Source organism: Lepidochelys kempii, chromosome 15, assembly GCF_965140265.1.
Source record: "Lepidochelys kempii isolate rLepKem1 chromosome 15, rLepKem1.hap2, whole genome shotgun sequence".
Lineage (NCBI taxonomy): Eukaryota > Metazoa > Chordata > Testudines > Cheloniidae > Lepidochelys > Lepidochelys kempii.
In genome coordinates this window covers 5,877,523-5,900,068 of record NC_133270.1, presented here as the reverse complement: position 1 = coordinate 5,900,068, position 22,546 = coordinate 5,877,523, and the positions used below count along the sequence as shown (strand labels likewise).

The window sequence follows — 22,546 nt, the reverse complement described above, 5'->3', positions numbered from 1 at the left end:
TCTCCACTATTTCAAGACTTTTGAAAATCAACATTAATGGTACAGCACACTCCTCAGCCAGCTCTTATAAAACTCTGGGATGAAAGTTCTCTGGAGCTGCAGATTTAGAGCCATCTACTATCAGAAATCTTTTCCCCCTGTGAGCACTTGTAGACTGTGATAAGTCACCTCTTAACCTGCTCTTTATTAATGTATATACAGTGATCTCCTTGCATCTCTCACTATAAGACAGGTTTTCCAGATCTTGAATCATTCTTGTGGCTCATCTCTGAATCCTCTGCATTTTGTCAACATATTTTTGAATTTTGACACCAGAACTGGATGTGGTGTTCAGTCATGGTCTCATCTAAACTATATGTCACCTCCCTGCTCCTACCCAGTCTTCCCTGAGAGTTCATAGGGCTGCCCCTAAGATTTGGGGGTTGTCAGCAGGAAGAAAATAGTCAACGTGTGGTTTTGAATGATATTGTGCAGACAAGGTTAAAGGGAGAAGGGGAGGCAACAACAAAGAGCTCTGGGGGACCCTCTGTAAAAGATGATGATCAGGTAAGAAGAGGATCCTCCATCTGAAACATTGACAGAGTGATGAGAAAGGGAGGAGGGGACCTGGGAGAGGAAAGAGGCTCAGAACCCGAAGTGCGCTCCATTCCAAGAAGAACAGCAGGGTTGAAGGCATGGAAGGTGGCTGGCAGGTTGAGGGGGATGGAGCACTGGCTCTGGGCTTGGCCAGGGAGAGGACATTCTAGTGAGAACTGTTTCAGTGGTGTACAGAGGGAGGATGCTGGATTGGAAAGGGTCTAAGATGGCATTGGAGGAGAAGAACTCCAATCAGCAGTTGCAGACGGCAGGTCCAATGAGCTTTGAGATGAAAGGGAGAAAGGAGACAGGGTGGCATTGGAGAGAAAGCATCTGGCACATTTCATGGGTCCCACAGGAAGATGAATAATTTTAAACCATCTGTGTAACCAGAGATGCAGGAATGAGCAGTGCTCCCAAGGTGCAATGAGGCTGGCGTTGCTGTCTGTACTGTACGGACTGGAATTTCCTGGCCCTGCAGGATTTCAATTGGAGCGTTCCATGCATTTCACTTCCTAACACCACAGAATACTCTCCTATCTAGTGGCTGCTACCAGGCTTGGCTGTGATGTGGTGGGCCTGATTCCTGGGGAAGGCCTCATCTCACTTTGTGTGGACCCTGCTGGGGAGGAAGGAGGATGAAGGTGGAGCCAGCCAGGAGCCAGTTCCACTGCTGGCTCCCACGGGGCCTTTCCAGCTGCAGGGAAGAGTGGGAGAGCAGCAATCCTCCAGTCATGGCCCTTACATTGGGGCTGGGGCTACGCAGAAAGAGAGGAATCTCCCAGCAACTGGTGCAGGGGAGGCAGAATGTATCTCAACCCCTCGAGCTAGCAGATCCCTGACACTCTGTGCGTAATGGTGCACTGCTCCTGCTCTAACACTTCTCTCTGCCGGTGTTCAGAGTGGGTTCTGATCCTGCTCAACCCATGGCCATCTTGATCTCTTGTCTCGGGTTCCCCAGTGTTGCTTGCAAGGCAGCTCAGCCAGTCTTCTTGGTCACTATCCTTTGGAGCATGGCATCTCTCATCATCCTCTGGGGGTCTCTGTGCCTGAGCAAAAGTGAGATCTGGAGCCTTCTGGCCCAGCAGGGCTCAGTCCAACTGTGGCTTCTTTCAGGCTCCAAAGGGACTCCCTGTGCAAGGAACTGCTCTGTGCAAATTCCAGATGGGATGGTCTGTGCCAACCACTGGACTGAACAGAGTCCCCGGCAGGAGACAGCAAATAGAGCTGCTATCTCCATGGTGTGGGAGAGGGGTATATGAATTGCCAGGCTGAGCTCATGCACTTGGTTTTCATTTTTGGTCACCCTTTCACTAGACAATTAAATAGGGTTTAAAGCTGATTTGTAACAGGCAGGTCAGGTGACACAATTCTGCCAGCCAGCCAGACACAGACATGGCGCGGTCAGCATCATGCCCACTAGCTGTGGATCAAAGCAGGGCTCACCGCATTGGGTCCACACCTGCACTGACCACTCGGCAGCATGTCCCACAGCTCCGCTGTTAAACACGTGTCAGTAAAACACCACTTCCTTGCCTCACGAGGATGAACCCCCATAGGTCTGAGTTCATGCTACAATACCACCAGAGTCTGGCATGACTGGTCATTTCAATCACAGTAGAGCCAGGGCTCGGACTGAGAGGTATTGAAGAGTTGCGTGTGTGGGAGGGAACAGAACTGGCCTAGCAGGAGGGCTGTAGGTCGGGATTGAGGGACATCAGCAGAGCTCTGTGCATGTCTGATAGTGCGCCCAGGACCAGAACAACAGAGCGCTGTGGCTTGAGATCTCTGGACAATGGTGGAACAATTGGGGAGAAGTTGCTGCAAAGCCAGGCTTAATCCATACTGTTCATACACAATGCAATTAGACTGTTCCGTACATGAAAACATCCTATTGCTATGGTCACTGCACGCACCCCAGCAGCCTGGGCTGATAACAACATCTTCACTGCTGCTGGTCCTAACAGAGTAGGACCATCAGTGGGAAAGCAAGTCTAACACACTAAATGCATTCAAGAATTTACCCTGCTCCCTTGTCCGCCTGATTGCAGATTCTGGATCAGGCTCAACAGGAGCCTCTCTGGCTTGACCAGAGCTGCAGCATCCATGCACCAGCTTGTCCTGGTTTCCTCCCCACACGGTGACGGTGGGGCAGCTTTGCAAACAATAAATCACGTGGTGGAAGGTGCCCAACCTGACATCTGGAGAGCAACCTACAATGTCTAGACTCCCTTGACACAGTGGCCATCCTCTGGTTATGGAACCTGGACGATGAGCCCTGACGTCTGCACAGGAGAGAGACTGAAGGCCCCGTACAGGAAGTGTGCCAGAGGTCAGGCTGTGGCTCTAAGATGCACGTGTAGTGCTCATCTGGTGCTGGGAGAACCTACCTGATCCAAGCCAACCAGTGCAGGGGGAGGGGGCACTCTCCTGGACAGCAGGTGTAGGAAGAGTTGGGGAGCATCTCAATTATGCGTGGGGCAAGTGGGCCTGGCTCCTCTTAGCAACAGGATTGGGTGCAGTGGGTAAGGGGGGCTGGAGTGCCTGGGGAGAGAAGCCCAGGACAGCTGAAAGCCCCACCCCCACAGCTCCTATTTTCTAGATAATATAGCAGAAAGGGGCCCTGCCCCCTCCCCATCCGACTCCACACCCAGACACAACTGCTGCACTCACCCATGTGGCAGGCTCCAGTCAGGGGGTCACATGTGTCATCATGGCAGCTGCAGGACTTCGCGCAGTTGACTCCGTACTGACCAGCTGGGCATGTCAGGTTACAGCTGGAGAGGAGAGAGAGAGTCCCACATCAGCGGTTCTGAGCCCCCCACTGGGCTCCCCACAGCCCTCTCTGTGGATTCAGACCCCAGGGCCCCTGGAGCTGCAACACCTGCCCTGGATCTCCGACTGGGGGTGGAGCTGTGCTGGGAGGAAACTGTCACATTCTGGTGGCTCAAGCGACAAGAGACATGTCCCAGGAGCCCCAGCCATTCCCCCACTCCCCATTCCAGGCTTGAGCTGCGGGCTGGAAGGGACAGAGGGAGGAGCTGTATGGTCACCACTGGCCAGACACACAAGCATCTGCCAGCAGCCTGGGGCAGGGGAGCAGAGGGCCACAGCCATGGGGGTTACAGATGGGAAAGCCCTGGTAACTTCTGTGGCACCCACCCTGGGGGCCAGTGAAGGAATGGCCCAGGGTAAATGAGGAATGGGGATACAGGCCTGGACTGAGATCCCAGCTCCTGACACAATCGCCGGCATGGGCCAAGCCCATAGTCCACAACCCAACAGGCCTTAACATCTGGCATTTATCTGCCAGAAGCTGTGCCGTGGCCTCACACTTCCTACAGCAGTCCATGATGACATCAGCACCCAGAGCACCCAAGGCTCCCTGTGCTGTCCCAGGGGCCAGGACACCATCTGCCCTGGGAAGGAGCAGACAGGAGCAGGGGCATTGGCAGGTAGATTCCATTGCCACTCCAGCCTGCAGCAACCATGTGCCTCCCTCTAGCGGGAGATGATGGGGCTCTCCTGGGCTAGGGCTCTCCTAGACCAGTTGCTGGTGCTGGAAGGGCAGAGTGGGCAATGAGCCAGAAATAAGAGAAAAAGCATCACTCTGCAGGGCTTGGGGCTGCATGGTCCCTCAGGGTGTTTCCCAATGCTTGGTCCTGCCTGTTCGCACTGGGATGCCATCACGTCCCGCAGGAGGCCAGGTTATGATGACCGGGGATCCTAGTTTTCCGTGATAAAAAAACCAAAATTCTCAGATAAAAAAATATAAAAATCTGTTTTTCCATGATGAAAATGAAATGCTGAACATTAGTTTTCCTAGCCACAATATATACAGTATCAGCTGAACACAATGTTTTATTGATATAGTTACAATTTTTAAGCAAGTTCGAAGCCTACCAGTGCCACCAATCATTATAATAAAATAAAATTAATAGAATTGCAATTTGTATTTCTTCCGGATTCCAAATACTTCTACGTCTGTATTCTATGTTTTCAGAAATTTGTTTTAAATGCACAAAAAATAAAGTGAAAATTCCTTTTATATTAACATAACTCACTTTCTGAGTTAGTCCTGGAAGATGAAGTGAAATTTGAGATGCATTAAAACACGAACCCCCTATATGCCATTGAGTAACCTCTATACGCCGGAAACAGTTTATTGGAGTCTGTTTAGCGATGTAAATTTAACGGGCATTCAAAAATCAAACACAAGAGGGGGAGGTTGTGCACATTGAATAAGTGACACTGGTACTTTCATTAAAATTTGGTTAATAGTTAATATATGTATTTATTTTTTCACAAAAGGTAGAAACTAAAGGTTCTCTGTAAAAATGCAAATTCTGCAGCAAACAGATTTCTAGGATCCCTGCTGATGACACAAAGTGTGCTCTGGGATTTGGCCTAAACTTTCCCTTTCTCACTCTCCTCTCTTACTATTATCCTCTCAGAGCACCCTGTATGCCCCCACACAGCCAACCCCCACCGCACTGTGCAGCCCCAAATCACACGAGCCCTGTCTGCAACTCCCTGCTTGCTGCTCTCTGTTCCCACCCATGTGTTTCATTGCTCACATTTCTCCAGAACTAATCCCACTTTGTTATTCCTCTCCATTCTCAATGGCCCCACTGGGCTCCTCATCTCTCCTCACTGGGGTCTGAATAGCTCCCAGTTTATTCATCCCCTGCAGATGCATGAATGTGCTGGTTACTGCCACTGCTGATCATGACCGCATGTGCTAAGAGAATGGAGCTCACGCAGATCCCTGCCTCACTCTACGTGTCACCAGCCCCCCAGCAGGGGGTATCACAACGGGGTGGGCTGCACAGCTGAGCGATGTGCAGCTGAGGTAGGAGACCAGTGGGTGTGGAGAAGGGGTACAGGGGACAAGGGCCAAGGGGGGGCACAGGCAGGGGGGCACAGGGGGCTGGGGTGAGGGGGACGCAGGAAGGTATGTGCAGGGGGCTGTGGAGAGGGGTGCTGCTGGTGCATGGGGGACAGACTCTAGATGGGGGGCTGGGTGCATGGGGGTAGTCTCTGGGTGGGGGACATTCTGCCCGGGACAAGGCACCCTGTCTCTGCAGGGCAGACATATGAGCCAGTTCAGTGTTGGGTTTCTGGATGCTGGGGGGATAGTCCCTGCGGGGTTGGGTGAAGAGGGGCATTGCCTGACTGGAGGGGCAGTCTGCGGAGGGGCTGGGGGGCAGTCCCTAGCTGGGCTCCCAGGCTCCAAGCTGCGCTTTCCAGACGTTCAGCCCAGCTGCGCCGCAGAAATTTGCCAGTGTTGAAACAAAAGGTACCAGGTCAGTCTGAATCGTAGTGCTGCTGTGGAACACACACGAACCATGATTTTTTGGTAGATATACAGATAGCATATATGTTGTGTGGATGTGGCCCACATAACACACAGAGACCTGCATATGCAGCCCACAATGGTCAATAGGTTGAGAACCACTGTTTCAGAGGAAGGAAACAGAAGACAACAAACCCAGAATACACTGCGGGGGGGGGGGGGGGGGGCGGAGGGGGGTGAAGGCAGAATCCCTTCCTGGACCCTGCTGGTTGCTGGCTGAAACCCTGAAGCATGAGCTTTAGGAACATAATAAGGCATGTACTGGAAGCGAGCCCCAGGGCTGATGAGCCGTGCCCCCCACCATCACAAGCAACCCCATGATACAATCCCACTCATAAATTTGTCCAGCTCTCGCTTAAATCAAGTAAGATGTCTGCCCCACAACTTCTATTGGAGGCTGTTCCAGATCCTCACCTCTCTGATGGTGAGAAACCTTCTTCTAATTTCCAGCTTGAATTTGTCCCTGGCTGGTTTATCGCCGTTTGTTCTTGTGCCAACACTGTCCTTAACTTCAATAGCTCTTCTCTCCTCCTGGTGTTTATCCTCCTGACGTATTTACAGGGAGCAGTCAGGTCCCTTCTCAGCCTTCATTTTGCTAGGCTAAATAAAAACAAAGCTCTTCCAGTCTCCTCTCGTAACCCAGGCCCTCCACTCCCTTCATCATCGTAGTAGCTCTTCTCTGCACCTGTTCCAGTTTGGATTCATTGTTCTTGAACACAGGTGACCAGAAATGTAAAGAGTATTTCAGGTGAGGTCTTACCGGTGCTTTGTACAATGGTATTAATACTTCCCTATCTCTGCTGGAAATACCTCGCCTGATCCTTCATTGTGAATGTTCAGTTTCTGTATGTCCAAGTTCCTGGAGTGCTCACTAAAGCTCTGGGGGTATTCAGGGAGCTGGGGCCACAACATGTGAGCTGGACCTAGGGCTCCTTGGCTGATAAAATCTGGTGGGGAGACCCAGTGTTGGCTTTATCATCTGTTGAGATGGCCAATGCCTCCCCTTAGTTATGTCTCCAGCCACACAATTAAACATATAAGGAATCACATTGAAGTCAATGGGACAAGTCAACCCATTCTCAGCATACTTCTGCCTTTGTACTTGGTTTGGTGATTGCTCAATTGGGGCCACAGTGAGGCCAAAGTGCCAGCTCCAATTAGCCATTCTGCTAACGGGATCCCATCCCCAACTACTACACACCCTTGAATTACTTGTGAGGAAGATCATAGATCATAAAATCATAGTGACCACGAGAGGCCATCTCGTCCAGTCCCCTGCACTCATGGCAGGACTAAGCTAAACTAGTCAATGGGCGGGGTGTGTGCTAAGCCCCGCCCCCTCACAGAGACTGGTGCCTAAGTATGGGCTGCCATGAGGTGCCTCCCACTATAGCAATCACAGCCTGGCCCCCTCTCCGGGAGGCAGGCGCCAAAGGCGTTTCTGGGGAGAACGAGTTACTTCACATGGAGGGGCCAGAGGAGGAGTGGTGCCCAGTGGTTACAGGGGTTACCTGGGACTCCCCCCTCTCTCTGAGGGGAAAAAGGTCTCTCAGCTCTAGCCAGTGGGCCATGGGATAGGCTGATGTGGGCCTGCCCCCATCTTGCCTGTTGAAACTGTTTCACTCTATACTTAACCATTCACCGGACCAGAGAGCAAATGACTCTGTAGCCCGTTGATTATGGCACCGTGTGGGAGTTGGGAGACCTCGGGTCTAGTCCCCCTGCTCCAAGGACTCTTTAATTATTTATACACAGTGGAACTGTTGAAACAGGCGAGGCTGAGGGACCCCTGCAGTAACCTTGGTGTCACCCTTTACCTAAGTTTCTGCTTTTCAGTTCCAGGGGGATCGTGATGGTGGAACAGTCTCCAGCTGTTCTTAGGCTCACTTCCCTTCTTGTAATTACTGGTATTTCTTTAATGTTACTGTCAGAAGTAAATACAGGTTTACTCCTCACTGACATCACCGGGTGCCCTACAGAGAAATTCGCACATGCTGTTTGGGAAAGTTACCACAAAGTTTTCTATCCTGAGCAAAGTGAAGCCAAGTCCCTTTCTGAAGTTAATCTGAAGTTAATCGGGGCAATGAGTAACTTCTGACCAAAGTTATATTTAACCCATCTGCAGGGGTTTAAACTGCTGACAAAGCCTTCTGGATGGGATGGCTCTTATGGAGTCAGGGTGTTCGTTCAGCTACCAGAGTCCTCCATGTGACACAAGCGCACAGAACATCAGCTCGGCATACCTGGAAACACAGGTCTAAGATGCTTTTATAATTAGAAGGGCCTACACTCCGGGGGTAATGTCAAAGAAAACCCAGCCCATGAGGGTCAGATCCCAGGTGAGTCTGCACAGCGGCAAGAAAACTAGCTCTTCACTCATAAACAGAGCATATGTTGGTGTGGAAGGGTCAGCAGCACGGAACTCCACCTGACACATGATACCACCCAGCTTTCCAGCCATCAGCATAGTGAAAGGTGAAAAAGGACCCGGCCATCTCTGTTCACAAGAGGTGAAGGGGAAAATCTGGCTAAGCTGCTTTTACCCCATCACATGAAAGTGAGTGTAGCCTGGACCTGTACAGCTAGGAGAGACTTTTGTTCCTTGTGGCTTTATGACACAGACCAAGTCTCTGCAGCGTGTGTACACAAACCCCCTGGCTTGTGAATGCTGTGTCCCATGCCTCCCTGAGCAGCCTGCACCTGTCTGAGTACACTAGGGAAATGGGGCCCCCACAATGTGACTACACCAGGAGGAGCACGTCTGACTGAGCCCAATGCGCTTCCCTACAAGGCTCTGGCAGTGTCACCAACTCTCATGTTGTTAACAGGATCATCGTCATAGCTGGTGCTTTGCTTAAAGCCCCAGCTTCTGGAGTCAGGTGATTATGGGAGACTCTCAGTTTCCACTTACAGAAAGCACACTTCTAGTATTTGTGGGTCAGGAAGAAAGCTAGGAAATGTGAATCCTCCAGGCTTAAGACCAGAAGACCAGAAGACAATAAACCAAAACCATGTTTTAAAATCATCTGATTTTTAAGCCAATCTCATGATTTTGTGGCCTGAACCCTAGGGATGGGTGACACTGCAGGGGGCATTGGCTACCAGAAAACACCACTGTTTTCCCCTTTCCTTCCACTGAAAAAAGAAGCAGCAGCAAAAGGCCTGACAGCACCGCTGAGTCAACAAACATCTGGCACCCCGCAAAGCCCTCCCTGCCAGGAGCCATGCGTCAGACATGTGACTCTGGCCTTGACCTTCTGCAGCCAGGGTTGGAACCGCATGGTGCAATTTGTAAAAGGGATGCTCCAGCACCCCCTGCTGGACTCAGTTGGCCAATCACAGAGCTGCTTTCCAGCTCCCTAAGGAAACCATCAAAGCCCTTCTTGGAAGCGGAAGCACAGCTCTCTCCCACTGCTAGCACAGTTTCCACAGGACACAAGGGAATGCAGGCCCCAGCAGGACATCTGGGAAGCCATGAGCGTCTTAGCCCCAGCCCCAAGATCGGACCACACACCTCAGACGTCAAGAGAATCAGAATTGCGAAGCTGCAGCATAGGTGTGCGTGCATGTGCGCCCACTGATCTGTGCCAGGCCTTCAGCAACTTCCCACCAGCCCCATCCTCTACTTCAGGAGGAGACAATGGCCCACAAACCTCCACTGGGGTTGGAGGCAGTTCATCAGCTTTTGCCCCTGATCTCTGGCAGCTGCTGTGATGATAAGGAGAGATTGTTTCTATCCTGGCTGCTATTTCTCAGTTTAGTAGTAAATCTCCCAATCTGACTGATAAGACCCTTGGAGGGAGACATATACACAAACAACTCTGTTTAATAAAGGCCAACAAGAGGCACTTAGCATTGGCGACCTGGCTGTCCAGAGTTAATCACAGCTGTGTGGTTCTGAGGAAGCAAAGCACAGTGGTGAAGCAGGCAGTGACTAGTCAGATAGCAAGTTTCCCTCCAATTACCAGGTCCATCAATCACTGAAGGGGATTCTGGAAAATGAAGAGTTGAAACAAACAAGTGATTTCACTACAGGTGCGGCTGGAGATGCAGTGAGCTCGGTAAGCAAGACAAATGGTCAAAACACACATCTTACACATGAGAATGATCATTTGCTGTGAAAAACAAAATCTCTAGGAAAAGCGTGAAATTCTAACCTTGCCCCAGTTTTTTGCTTACTGGGCAGGCAGTAGCCTGTGCGATAGAGTTGCACTGCACAACAGAACTCAATCGAGGAGGTGAACACAAGACATGCAAGTCATTCATGCAGCTAGATTGAATGGAAAGCACTGCCTGGGCCAGTTTTAGCAGGGAAGGAGAGAACCTTTTCAGGACTCTTTTGGTTTCTCAGTTTGTTGTTTCTCCCTTTTGCCCCCTTTTCCAGTGGGAAAATGGAAAAAAGGAAGGCAAAGAAAAGGAAAAGCAGAGGGGGGAAAAAGGGAGAGACTATGTTCACAATGGTGGCGTGGGGTTGGAGGGTAAACAAAACCCTCAAAATAAATATTTCAAAACTGGAAATTTCAGATTACTTTTTTGAGTATCAAATTTCAAATAAGTAAAAACAAACCCACCCCTTTAAAAAAATTGAAAAAAAAATTACCTCCAAATTTTTGAATTTTAGGTTCCACCTGGGTTGGACTTGCTCCAATCTAAAGCAAAGTCAGCACTGGCTCTCCTGGCATAGATTCCAAGGCACCCATTGTGATCGTCTAGTCTGACCTCCTGTATAATACAGGCCAGAGAATGTCCCCACAATAAGGCCTAGAGCAAGGGTGACCAGATGTCCTGATTTTATAGGGACAGGTCTGATATTTGGGGCTTTTTCCTATTACCTTCCACCCCCATCCCAATTTTTCACACTTGCTATCTGGTCAGCCTACTTAGAGCAGATCTTTTAGAAAAACATCCAGTCTTGATTTAAAAATCGTCAGTAATGGAGACTCTACCACGACCTTAGTAAATTGTTCCAATGGGTTAAAATATATGCTTTATTTCCAGTCTGAATTTGTCTAGCTTCAGTTTCCAGCCATTGGATTGTGTTAGACCTTTAGCTGCTGGATTGAAGAGCCCATTAGTAAATATTTGTTCCCCATGCAGGTAATTATAGACTGTGGTCAAGTCACCCCTTAACCTTCTCTTTGTTAAGCTAAATAGATTGAGCTCCTTGAGTCTATCACTATAAGGCAGGTTTTCTAATTGTTTAATCATTCCCCAGACCAAAAAGGGGAAGAGCATCTTCACACACAGACTTGCCAACCTACTGAGGTGTGTTGTAAATTACTTTCAAAGGGGGCAGGTGACAAAAGAGAGAGCTAAATATTGGGGCAGTGGGGCAGGGACATGGAAAATTACAAGAGGCTCATAGGAACATCAAGAGGAGAATCAGTGGGGGAAACTTCTCAACATCGTATATTTCTGCTATACAAAAATGCAAGTAGTATGCGGGATAACAGAAAGAACTAGACGTATGGGTACATAAGCTAATTATGACATAACTGTGTCACAAAGACGTGGTAGGATAAATCTCATAATTAGGATATTGGTATAGAGGGGTATATCTTCTTCAAGAAGGATAGGCAAGGAAAAAGGGGGGTGGTACTGCATTATATGTCAAGAATATATACATGTGTTCTGAGGTCCAGAAGGAGGTGGGAGGAAGACCAGTTGAAAGTATCTGGGTAAAGATAAAAGCGGGGAAAAACTGGAGTGATGTCATGGGAAGGGTCTACTCTAGACCCCCAAATCTGGAAGAGGAGCTCGATGACGCATTTCTAGAACAAATAATATCCAAAACACAAGAACCTGGTAGTAATGGTGAACTTTAACTACCCAGACATCCACTGGAAAAGTAACATGGCAAAACACAACATTTCCAGTAAGTGCCTGGAATGCATTGGGGACAATTTTTTGTCTCAGAAAGTGGAGGACGTAACGAGGGAGACAGACATTTTACACTTGATTCTGACCAACAGAGAGGAATTGGTTGCAAACATGAAGGTGACTCTAAGGAAAGGAAGGAGTGAGAGCAGCAGAATAAGAACAACGGACTTCAAAAAAGCCAGTTAACAAACTCAGAGAACTGGTAGGTAAGGTCCAATAGGAAGAGAATCTATGGGATAAAGAAGTTTGGGAGAGCTGGCAGTTTCTCAAGGAGACAATACTAAAGACAGAACTGCAAACTATCCCAATACAAAGGAAGGATAGGAAGAATAGTAAGAGGTCAATATGGCTTCATCAGGAGCTCTTTAATAACCTGACAATCTAAAAGGAATCCTACAAAAACTGGAACCATGGATGAATTGCAAAGGAGGAAAAGAACAGCACAAGTATGCAGGGACAAAATCAGAAAGACAAAGACACAAAATGAGCTACACCTGCAAAGGACATAACAAGTAAGAAGAAGGGGTTCTTTCACAGAATCATAGAATATCAGGGTTAGACGGGACCTCAGGAGGTCATCTAGTCTAACCCCCTGCTCAAAGCAGGACCAATCCCCAACTAAATCATCCCAGCCAGGGCTTTGTCAAGCCTGACCTTAAAAACCTCTAAGGAAGGAGATTCCACTACCTCCCTAGGTAACGCATTCCAGCGTTTCACCACCCTCATAGTGAAAAAGATTTTCCTAATATCCAACCTAAACCTCCCCCACTGCAACTTGAGACCATTACTCCTTGTTCTGTCATCAGCTACCACTCAGAACAGTCTAGATCCATCCTCTTTGGAACCCCCTTTCAGGTAGTTGAAAGCAGCTATCAAATCTCCCCTCATTCTTCTCTTCCGCAGACTAAACAATCCCAGTTCCCTCAGCCTGTCCTCTTAAGTCATGTGTTCCAGTCCCCTAATCATTTTTGTTGCCCTCCGCTGGACTTTTTCCAATTTTTTCAAATCCTTCTTGTAGTGTGGGGCCCAAAACTGGACACAGTACTCCAGATGAGGCCTCACCAATGTCAAATAGAGGGGAACTATCACGTCCCTCGATCTGCTGGCAATGTCCCTACTTATACATCCCAAAATGCCATTGGCCTTCTTGGCAACAAGGGCACACTGTTGACTCATATCCAGCTTCTTGTCCACTGTAACCCCTAGGTCCTTTTCTGGAGAACTGCTGCTGAGCCATTCGGTCCCTAGTCTGTAGCAGTGCATGGGATTCTCCTGTCCTAAGTGCAGGACTCTGCACTTGTCCTTGTTGAACCTCATCAGATTTCTTTAGGCCCAATCCTCTAATTTGTCTAGGTCCGTCTGTATCCTATCCCTACCCTCCAGCGTATCTACCTCTCCTCCCAGTTTAGTGTCATCTGCAAACTTTCTGAGGGTGCAATCCACACCCTCCTCCAGATCATTAATGAAGATATTGAACAAAACCGGCCTCAGGACCAACCCTTGGGGCACTCCACTTGATACTGGCTGCCAACTAGACATGGAGCCATTGATCACTACCCGTTGAGCCCGACAATCTAGCCAGCTTTCTATCCACCTTATAGTCCATTCATCCAACCCATACTTCTTTAACTTGCTGACAAGAATACTGTGGGAGACCATGTCAAAAGCTTTGCTAAAGTCAAGGAATAACACATCTACTGCTTTCCCCTCATCCACAGAGCCAGTTATCTCGTCATAGAAGGCAATTAGATTAGTCAGGCATGACTTTCCCTTGGTGAATGCATGCTGACTGTTCCTGATCTCTTTCCTCTCCTCTAAGTGCTTCAGAATTGATTCCTTGAGGACCTGCTCCATGATTTTTCCAGGACTGAGGTGAGGCTGACTGGCCTGTAGTTCCCAGGATCCTCCTCCTTCCTTTTTTTAAAGATGGGCACTACATTAGCCTTTTTCCAGTCGTCCGAGACCTCCCCCGATCGCCATGAGTTTTCAAATATAATGGCCAATGGCTCTGCAATCACATCTGCCAACTCTTTTAGCATTCTCGGATGCAGCACATCCGGCCCCATGGACTTGTGCTCGTCCAGCTTTTCTAAATAGTCCTGAACCACTTCTTTCTCCACAAAGGGCTGGTCACCTCCCATTCTGTGCTGCCCAGTGCAGTAGTCTGGGAGCTGACCTTGTTCGTGAAGACAGAAGCAAAAAAAGCATTGAGTACATTAGCTTTTTCCATATCCTCTGTCACTAGGTTACCTCCCTCATTCAGTAAGGGGCCCACACTTTCCTTGACTTTCTTCTTGTTGCTAACATACCTGAAGAAACCCTTCTTGTTACTCTTAACATCTCTTGCTAGCTGCAACTCCAGGTGTGATTTGGCCTTCCTGATTTCACTCCTGCATGCCCGAGCAATATTTTTATACTCTTCCCTGGTCATTTGTCCAATCTCCCACTTCTTGTAAGCTTCTTTTTTGTGTTTAAGATCTGCAAGGATTTCACTGTTAAGCCAAGCTGGTCGCCTACCATATTTACTATTCTTTCTACACATTGGGATGGTTTGTCCCTGTAACCTCAATAAGGATTCTTTAAAATACAGCCAGCTCTCAAGGACTCCTTTCTCCCTTTAAATACATTAGGAGCAGGAGAAAGACAAAAGGAAAGTGTAGGTCCTCTACTTAGCAGGGAAGGCGAGCTAATAACGAATGACATGAAGACAGCTGAGGTGTTTAATGCCTATTTTGCTTCAGTCTTCACTAAAAAGGTTAAAGGTCAACATATACCCCACATAATTAATATTAACAAGGGGGAAGGAACACAAGCTGAAATAGGGAAAGAACAGGTTAGAGAATATTTAGATAAGTTAGATGTATTCAAGTTGGCGGGGCCTGATGAAATTCAGGAACTAGCTGACGCAATGTTGAAACTGTTAGCAACCATCTTCAAGAACTCATGGAGGATGGGTGAGGTCCCAGAGGACTGGAGAAAGGCAAACATAGTCCCTATCTTTAAAAAAGGGAACAAAGAGAACTCAGGGAATTATGGACCAGCCAACTTTACTTTCATACCTGGAAAGATACTGGGAAAATTATAAAACAATCTATTTGTAAAAAAAACTAAAGGATAATAGGCTTATAAGGAATATCCTGCATGGATTTGTCAAAAAGAAATCACGTCAAACCTCAGGGCCAGCAGCAGCAGTTTGGGTGTGTGGGAGCGGGCTCAGGGCCTGGGCAGGGGGTTGAGGTGTGTGGCACTGCTTACTGCGGCGGCAGGGGGGGCTCCCCGGCTTCCACCGGCATGTTCCTGCAGCTCCTAGGTGGAGCAGCCAGGCGGGCTCCACGCGCTGCCTCTACCCGCAGGCATTGCCCCTGCAGCTCCCATTAGCTGCGGTTCTCATGTGCTGCCTGCCCCTCCCACCCCCAGCACCAGCAGGGACACCGGGCCACAAGCCACTGCCTGACCCCCCTCCCAGCACCAGCAAGGGTCCCGGGCTACTTTCCACAGCACCTGCAGCACCCCCGACCCTCCACCCCAGAGCACCCACAATGCCCCAGCCCAAGTTTTAATTAGGGGTATATAGTAAAAGTCATGAACAAGTCACGGGCCGTGAACTGTTTTTTACTCCCCATGACCTGTCCATGACTTTTACTAAAAATACCTGAGACTAAAATGTAGCCTTAACCATGATCCCCAAATCTTTCAGAGTCACTGTTTCCAGGGATAGAGTCCCCCATCCTGTAAGTAACGGCTCTGAAGACTGTTATCGGGTCTGCCCTCAGTCTTCTTTTCTCCAGACTAAACATGCCCAATTGTTGTAACCTTTCCTCATAGGTCAGGTTTTCTAAATCTTTTATCCTATATTTTTTGTTCCTAGATATATATATTTATATTTAGTTGTACTAAAACGTGTATTGTTTGCTTGTGCCCACTTTACCAAGTGATCCCAATTATCACTGACCAGTCCTCTTCAATATTTACCACTCACCTAATGTTTGTGTCATTTGCATAACAACTAAATCCTTCTTCCCATCAGAACGAGGAATATGGCGGCTTTTCTCCCTCCCTGTTATGCACAATACATACTCCTCCCTCCAAACACTATTTGCTCTCATACAGGAAGAGGGAACGTTCTTAGGGTTCAAGATAAGCCTCTCCAAGACAGAGATCTTACCAATTAATTGAAAGAGAGACCTGAATTTCCAGCTAATCTTCAGGCTTGGATGAAACCTACCCTAGGATCCTTGGCTAGAGCACTTACTGCCGACAGTTAAATCATGCAGAGAATCACTATTAGCAAAGATTGGTGACCATGAATTGTTCCCAAGGCTGTTATATCCACCATAAGGGCTGATAATGGAAATATAACAAACGGGAGGAGAGAATGATCAGGTTCAATCATCCTGAGCTGGAACCACTCCGTGCACTGAAAAAACAACCAACAGTCTCCTAAAGCAGATTGTGGAAGTTCACACCTGCTTCTACAATCACCGTCAGCCTCCCGGCTGCTTAACTGGACAAGAAAATTTTCCAGTGACTCTTGGTTGAACTCTCAGGAAGAGCATGTCTCTATATTATCAGCCAGTTACCACCAGAAGGACTTTGAGCAAAACCACAGTGGACATTTTCCACAACAAAGGGCTCTACAGAGAGGCTTCCCTAAGCAATTCAAGGTGCTTTGGGTGGGACCTAGCAGATTCATGACACCACTGTCATTGTGTCAGCAGAAATTTGGCTTGATCTAATTACACACGCGGATTCTAGGCTTTTTGTGTTTTCCTCACAGCACAGCAGGTTTTTCGTGTTGAACGAGGTGTGCCTGTTTATGTCTGAGGGATGAACGTGCGTGTGACATGAATAACACAGGATGTGTTTTCTGTTCCATTTCAAATACCTTCTGAGAGTTCTGCTTGTTTATTTGCTTTGTCGCTGACTTTCTCAGTGGGTTTGTGTTGTTGGTTTTCTCTTTGGCTGGTTTTTGATTGGTGAAAATCACAAAAAGCCCCACCTTCCCTGGACTGGGTGGAACAAAAGTGGCACTGGTGTACTCCAGGCCTTTTCCGAGTCATCCATTTACAAGCAAATATTCCAAGGTGTACAAAAGGTGATAATGAATGCGCAACAATACTGAGTTGTCTCTGGAATGGTGGCAGGTGATAGGGGTTTGGAAAGTAAGATATTGCTTTACTTGCAATTACTCTCTTGTATTAAGAATTGTATTCAGTTAGTCCCTCTATTTTGGGATCATAGAATATCATGTAGCAGTTGGACAAAGATTCCCCCTTTCAAAATCCTTGTTCCCGCTCCAGCAGGGCCACTTCATAGAATCATAGAATATCAGGGTTGGAAGGGACCTCAGGAGGTCATCTAGTCCAACCCCCTGCTCAAAGCAGGACTAAATCATCCCAGCCAGGGCTTTGTCAAGCCTGACCTTAAAAACTTCTAGGGAAGGAGATTCCACCACCTCCCTCGGTAACGCATTCCAGTGTTTCACCACCCTCATAGTGAAAAAGTTTTTTCTAATATCCAACCTAAATCTCCCACACTGCAATTTGAGACCATTACTCCTTGTTCTAGAGTAACAGCCGTGTTAGTCTGTATTCGCAAAAAGAAAAGGAGGACTTGTGGCACCTTAGAGACTAACCAATTTATTAGAGCATAAGCTTTCGTGAGCTACAGCTCACTTCTTCAGATGCATATCGTGGAAACTGCAGCAGGCTTTATATATACACAGAGAATATGAAACAATACCTATTCCCACCCCACTGTCCTGCTGGTAATAGCTTATCTAAAGTGATTTCCAGCACAAATCCAGGTTTTCTCACCCTCCACCCCCCCACACAAATTCACTCTCCTGCTGGTGATAGCCCATCCAAAGTGATAACTCTTTACACAATGTGCATGACAATTAAGCTGGGCTATTTCCTGCATAAATCCAGGTTCTCACATCCCCCCCACCCCCATACACACACAAACTCACTCTCCTGCTGGTAATAGCTCATCCAAACTGACCACTCTTCAAGTTAAAATCCAAGTTAAACCAGAACATCTGGGGGGGGGGGTAGGAAAAAACAAGAGGAAACAGGCTACCTTGCATAATGACTTAGCCACTCCAAGTCTCTATTTAAGCCTAAATTAATAGTATCCAATTTGCAAATGAATTCCAATTCAGCAGTTTCTCGCTGGAGTCTGGATTTGAAGTTTTTTTGTTTTAAGATAGCGACCTTCATGTCTGTGATCGCGTGACCAGAGAGATTGAAGTGTTCTCCGACTGGTTTATGAATGTTATAATTCTTGACATCTGATTTGTGTCCATTTATTCTTTTACGTAGAGACTGTCCAGTTTGACCAATGTACATGGCAGAGGGGCATTGCTGGCACATGATGGCATATATCACATTGGTGGATGTGCAGGTGAACGAGCCTCTGATAGTGTGGCTGATGTTATTAGGCCCTGTGATGGTGTCCCCTGAATAGATATGTGGGCACGGTTGGCAACGGGCTTTGTTGCAAGGATAAGTTCCTGGGTTAGTGGTTCTGTTGTGTGGTATGTGGTTGTTGGTGAGTATTTGCTTCAGGTTGCGGGGCTGTCTGTAGGCAAGGACTGGCCTGTCTCCCAAGATTTGTGAGAGTGTTGGGTCATCCTTTAGGATAGGTTGTAGATCCTTAATAATGCGTTGGAGGGGTTTTAGTTGGGGGCTGAAGGTGACGGCTAGTGGCGTTCTGTTATTTTCTTTGTTAGGCCTGTCCTGTAGTAGGTAACTTCTGGGAACTCTTCTGGCTCTATCAATCTGTTTCTTTACTTCTGCAGGTGGGTATTGTAGTTGTAAGAAAGCTTGACAGAGATCTTGTAGGTGTTTGTCTCTGTCTGAGGGGTTGGAGCAAATGCGGTTGTATCGCAGAGCTTGGCTGTAGACGATGGATCGTGTGGTGTGGTCAGGGTGAAAGCTGGAGGCATGCAGGTAGGAATAGCGGTCAGTAGGTTTCCGGTATAGGGTGGTGTTTATGTGACCATTGTTTATTAGCACTGTAGTGTCCAGGAAGTGGATCTCTTGTGTGGACTGGACCAGGCTGAGGTTGGTGGTGGGATGGAAATTGTTGAAATCATGGTGGAATTCCTCAAGGGCTTCTTTTCCATGGGTCCAGATGATGAAGATGTCATCAATATAGCGCAAGTAGAGTAGGGGCTTTAGGGGACGAGAGCTGAGGAAGCGTTGTTCTAAATCAGCCATAAAAATGTTGGCATACTGTGGGGCCATGCGGGTACCCATAGCAGTGCCGCTGATCTGAAGGTATACATTGTCCCCAAATGTGAAGTAGTTATGGGTAAGGACAAAGTCACAAAGTTCAGCCACCAGGTTAGCCGTGACATTATCGGGGATAGTGTTCTTGACGGCTTGTAGTCCATCTTTGTGTGGAATGTTGGTGTAGAGGGCTTCTACATCCATAGTGGCCAGGATGGTGTTATCAGGAAGATCACCGATGGATTGTAGTTTCCTCAGGAAGTCAGTGGTGTCTCCAAGGTAGCTGGGAGTGCTGGTAGCGTAGGGCCTGAGGAGGGAGTCTACATAGCCAGACAATCCTGCTGTCAGGGTGCCAATGCCTGAGATGATGGGGCGCCCAGGATTTCCAGGTTTATGGATCTTGGGTAGTAGATAGAATATCCCAGGTCGGGGTTCCAGGGGTGTGTCTGTGCGGATTTGATCTTGTGCTTTTTCAGGAAGTTTCTTGAGCAAATGCTGTAGTTGCTTTTGGTAACTCTCAGTGGGATCAGAGGGTAATGGCTTGTAGAAACTCGTGTTGGAGAGCTGCCGAGCAGCCTCTTGTTCATATTCCGACCTATTCATGACGACAACAGCACCTCCTTTGTCAGCCTTTTTGATTATGATGTCAGAGTTGTTTCTGAGGCTGTGGATGGCATTGCGTTCTGTCATCAGCTACCACTCAGAACAGTCTAGATCCATCCTCTTTGAAACCCCCTTTCAGGTAGTTGAAAGCAGCTATCAAATCCCCCCTCATTCTTCTCTTCTGCAGACTAAACAATCCCAGTTCCCTCAGCCTTTCCTCATAAGTCATGTGTTCCAGTCCCCTAATCATCTTTGTTGCCCTCCGCTGGACTCTTTCCAATTTTTCCACATCCTTCTTGTAGTGTGGGGCCCAAAACTGGACACGGTACTGCAGATGAGGCCTCACCAATGTCAAATAGAGGGGATCGATCAAGTCCCTCGATCTGCTGGCAATGCCCCTACGTACACATCCCAAAATGCCAATGGCCTTCTTGGCAACGACGGCACACTGTTGACTCATATCCAGCTTCTCGTCCACTGTAAACCCTACGTCCTTTTCTGCAGAACTGCTGCCGAGCCATTCGGTCCCTAGTCTGTAGCAGTGCATGGGATTCTTCCGTCCTAAGTGCAGGACTCTGCACTTGTCCTTGTTGAACCTCATCAGATTTCTTTTGGCCCAATCCTCTCATTTGTCTAGGTCCCTCTGTATCCTATCCCTACCCTCCAGTGTATCTACCTCTCCTCCCAGTTTAGTGTCATCTGCAAACTTGCTGAGGGTGCAATCCACACCATCCTCCAGATCATTAATGAAGATATTGAACAAAACCGGCCCGAGGACTGACCCTTGGGGCACTCCACTGGATACTGGCTGCCAACTAGACATGCAGCCATTGATCACTACCCGTTGAGCCCGACAATCTAGCCAATTTTCTATCCACCTTATAGTCCATTCATCCAGCCCATATGTCTTTAACTTGCTGCCAAGAATACTGTGGGAGACCGTGTCAAAAGCTTTGCTAAAGTCAAGGATCTCACAGTGAAAACCAGCGTAACAACAAAAAGAAAATATCACATAAAATCCAGGTATATTCTACAGCAAATTCTGCTTGAGTATCTAGATGAACACCGAGCAGCCTGGAAAGGGTGGTTTGTGAAAATGGAAAAGTATAGTGCTCTGTCTGCAACTGAAAATAGGAAACAGGCCCAGATAATTCATTGATGGGGTTCAAGCAGATGGAAGCAAGGAATGAAGAAATAAGAATAACTTTTCACTGATACACTGCGGGTTCATTTGTTCTGACACATGCAAAGCCCCCCTCACCTGCCACCCCAGCTAGTACAAAACGAACAGTAATCAATTAGCTCCCCCTGGAGGGAGTTGTGCTTCCAATCAAAAGGCACGCTCCTCCACACACAGTGTATTCTGCAGGCTTCAAAGGGAGTATTTAGGGGACACCGTCAAGGCTTAATTTGTGCCAGGGCTTGCTAAGGCTGAGCCCCGGCACCGCTGGACTTTGCAGTTCATAGACCCGGCACCTCTGGGTTTGCCACGTCAGTTACGAAAGTAAATGGCTTGAGCCCTGGCACCTCTTTCATTACAAATTAAGCACCGGTCACTGTCATACTCCTCTGGGCTCTTCCCCACAGCCTCCTCTCCTGGGGATGTCAGAGACAGCCCCACCCATGTGCCCAAATCCATGTGTGTTTATCCAGACAGGTCTGCAGTGGCCGGAGCAGCCCACACACCCAGCACACCAGCCGCACAGAGTGCAAGACGCAAGAGTCACTTACTAGGTGCCGTGAGAGCCTGCCCGGCAGAGGCATCTGCCCGTCTCAAAGTGGCACTCCCCGTTGAAGCAGTCACTGCACACAAAGGCACAATTCTCGCCATATGTCCCGTTACGACACTTGGTTTCACACCTAGGAAAGGGCCAAAAGGAGCAGGTTACAGGGCGGGCACCAGAGGAGACCATGCCCTGAGAGCTGGCATAGCCACGCTGGCAGGGTCAGGCAGCCTGGTGCAGCTGCTGGACTCTCCAGACAAATGCATTTGAGTGCTGCAAAGCCACTGCCCTTGCATGGGCCCTCCCTGTCCCCAATACAGAAGGACTGGGTTTAGCTGCTGGGAGCTGCCAGGCCATTTTCCACCTCAGCCAATTGACCCTTAGCTCCATGAAGGGAGTGCCGGGCCCAGTCACGTATTGCTCACAATGTTTGTGAGGTATGTAGGAAGCAAAAGGAAAGATTCTGCTGCCTCTCTCAGCACATTGGGCTCTTTCTAGGCCTCCTGGGAAAGCAGCAGCCTACGTCAACCACAGCTCACAGTGCTGCCCGTGTGAGGCCCTAGCTGGGATTCAAACCACAGGGCCACCGCAAACGCTCTGAGAGCTCCAGATCGCGAGTGCAGGTGCCATGATTGCTGGTGGGACCCGTAGCCATTGTGGGAGGCAGCTTTAGTGCTGGCCTGGCACTCTTGCTACTGGATTACGGCCTATCTGGTAGGTGAAGCTGTGATTGCAGCAAAGAGGCACCTCCCGAGACCACACAGCACAGACAGGAGTCGGCAGAGCCTTTGGCACCATCCTGGGACACTCTCCTTCTCTTCACCTCACTAACCATGATCTGCCTGCGATACCTCTCCCCATCATTCCCTGCCCATGCTCTACTCTGAGACCGGCCCCCAGGGACATCCCCCCAGCCACTGCCCACACTATGCTCTGAGACCAGCACCCCAGGACGTCCCCACCAGCCACTGCCCATGCTCTGCTCTGAGACTGGCTTCTAGCTGGAGCCCAGGCCCAGCCATAAATTCCTCTGGAGAGAACACAGAGCAGGAGCTGCTTGGATGGCACTTTCTGCCTGGATTAGAGGTGGGACAGGATATTCTGCCAACCTGATGAGACAGTGACCCATTCGGTTAGACAACAGCCCAGCGAAACACGGCTTGTCTTCCTGC

General features: G+C 48.5%; 1 protein-coding gene across 2 annotated transcripts in view; it reads right to left on the bottom strand.

The window, feature by feature from the left end:
• SCARF2 (scavenger receptor class F member 2) overlaps positions 1-22,546 on the bottom strand; it is a 107,376-nt gene that overhangs the window by 56,488 nt on the left and 28,342 nt on the right. For both annotated transcript variants that reach the window (XM_073313044.1, XM_073313045.1), the window contains exons 6-7: positions 21,382-21,510; positions 3,250-3,353 (exon numbers count right to left, since the gene is read on the bottom strand). In XM_073313044.1, coding sequence (XP_073169145.1) covers positions 3,250-3,353; positions 21,382-21,510 — 233 coding nt within the window. The remainder of the gene's footprint in view (positions 1-3,249; positions 3,354-21,381; positions 21,511-22,546) is intronic.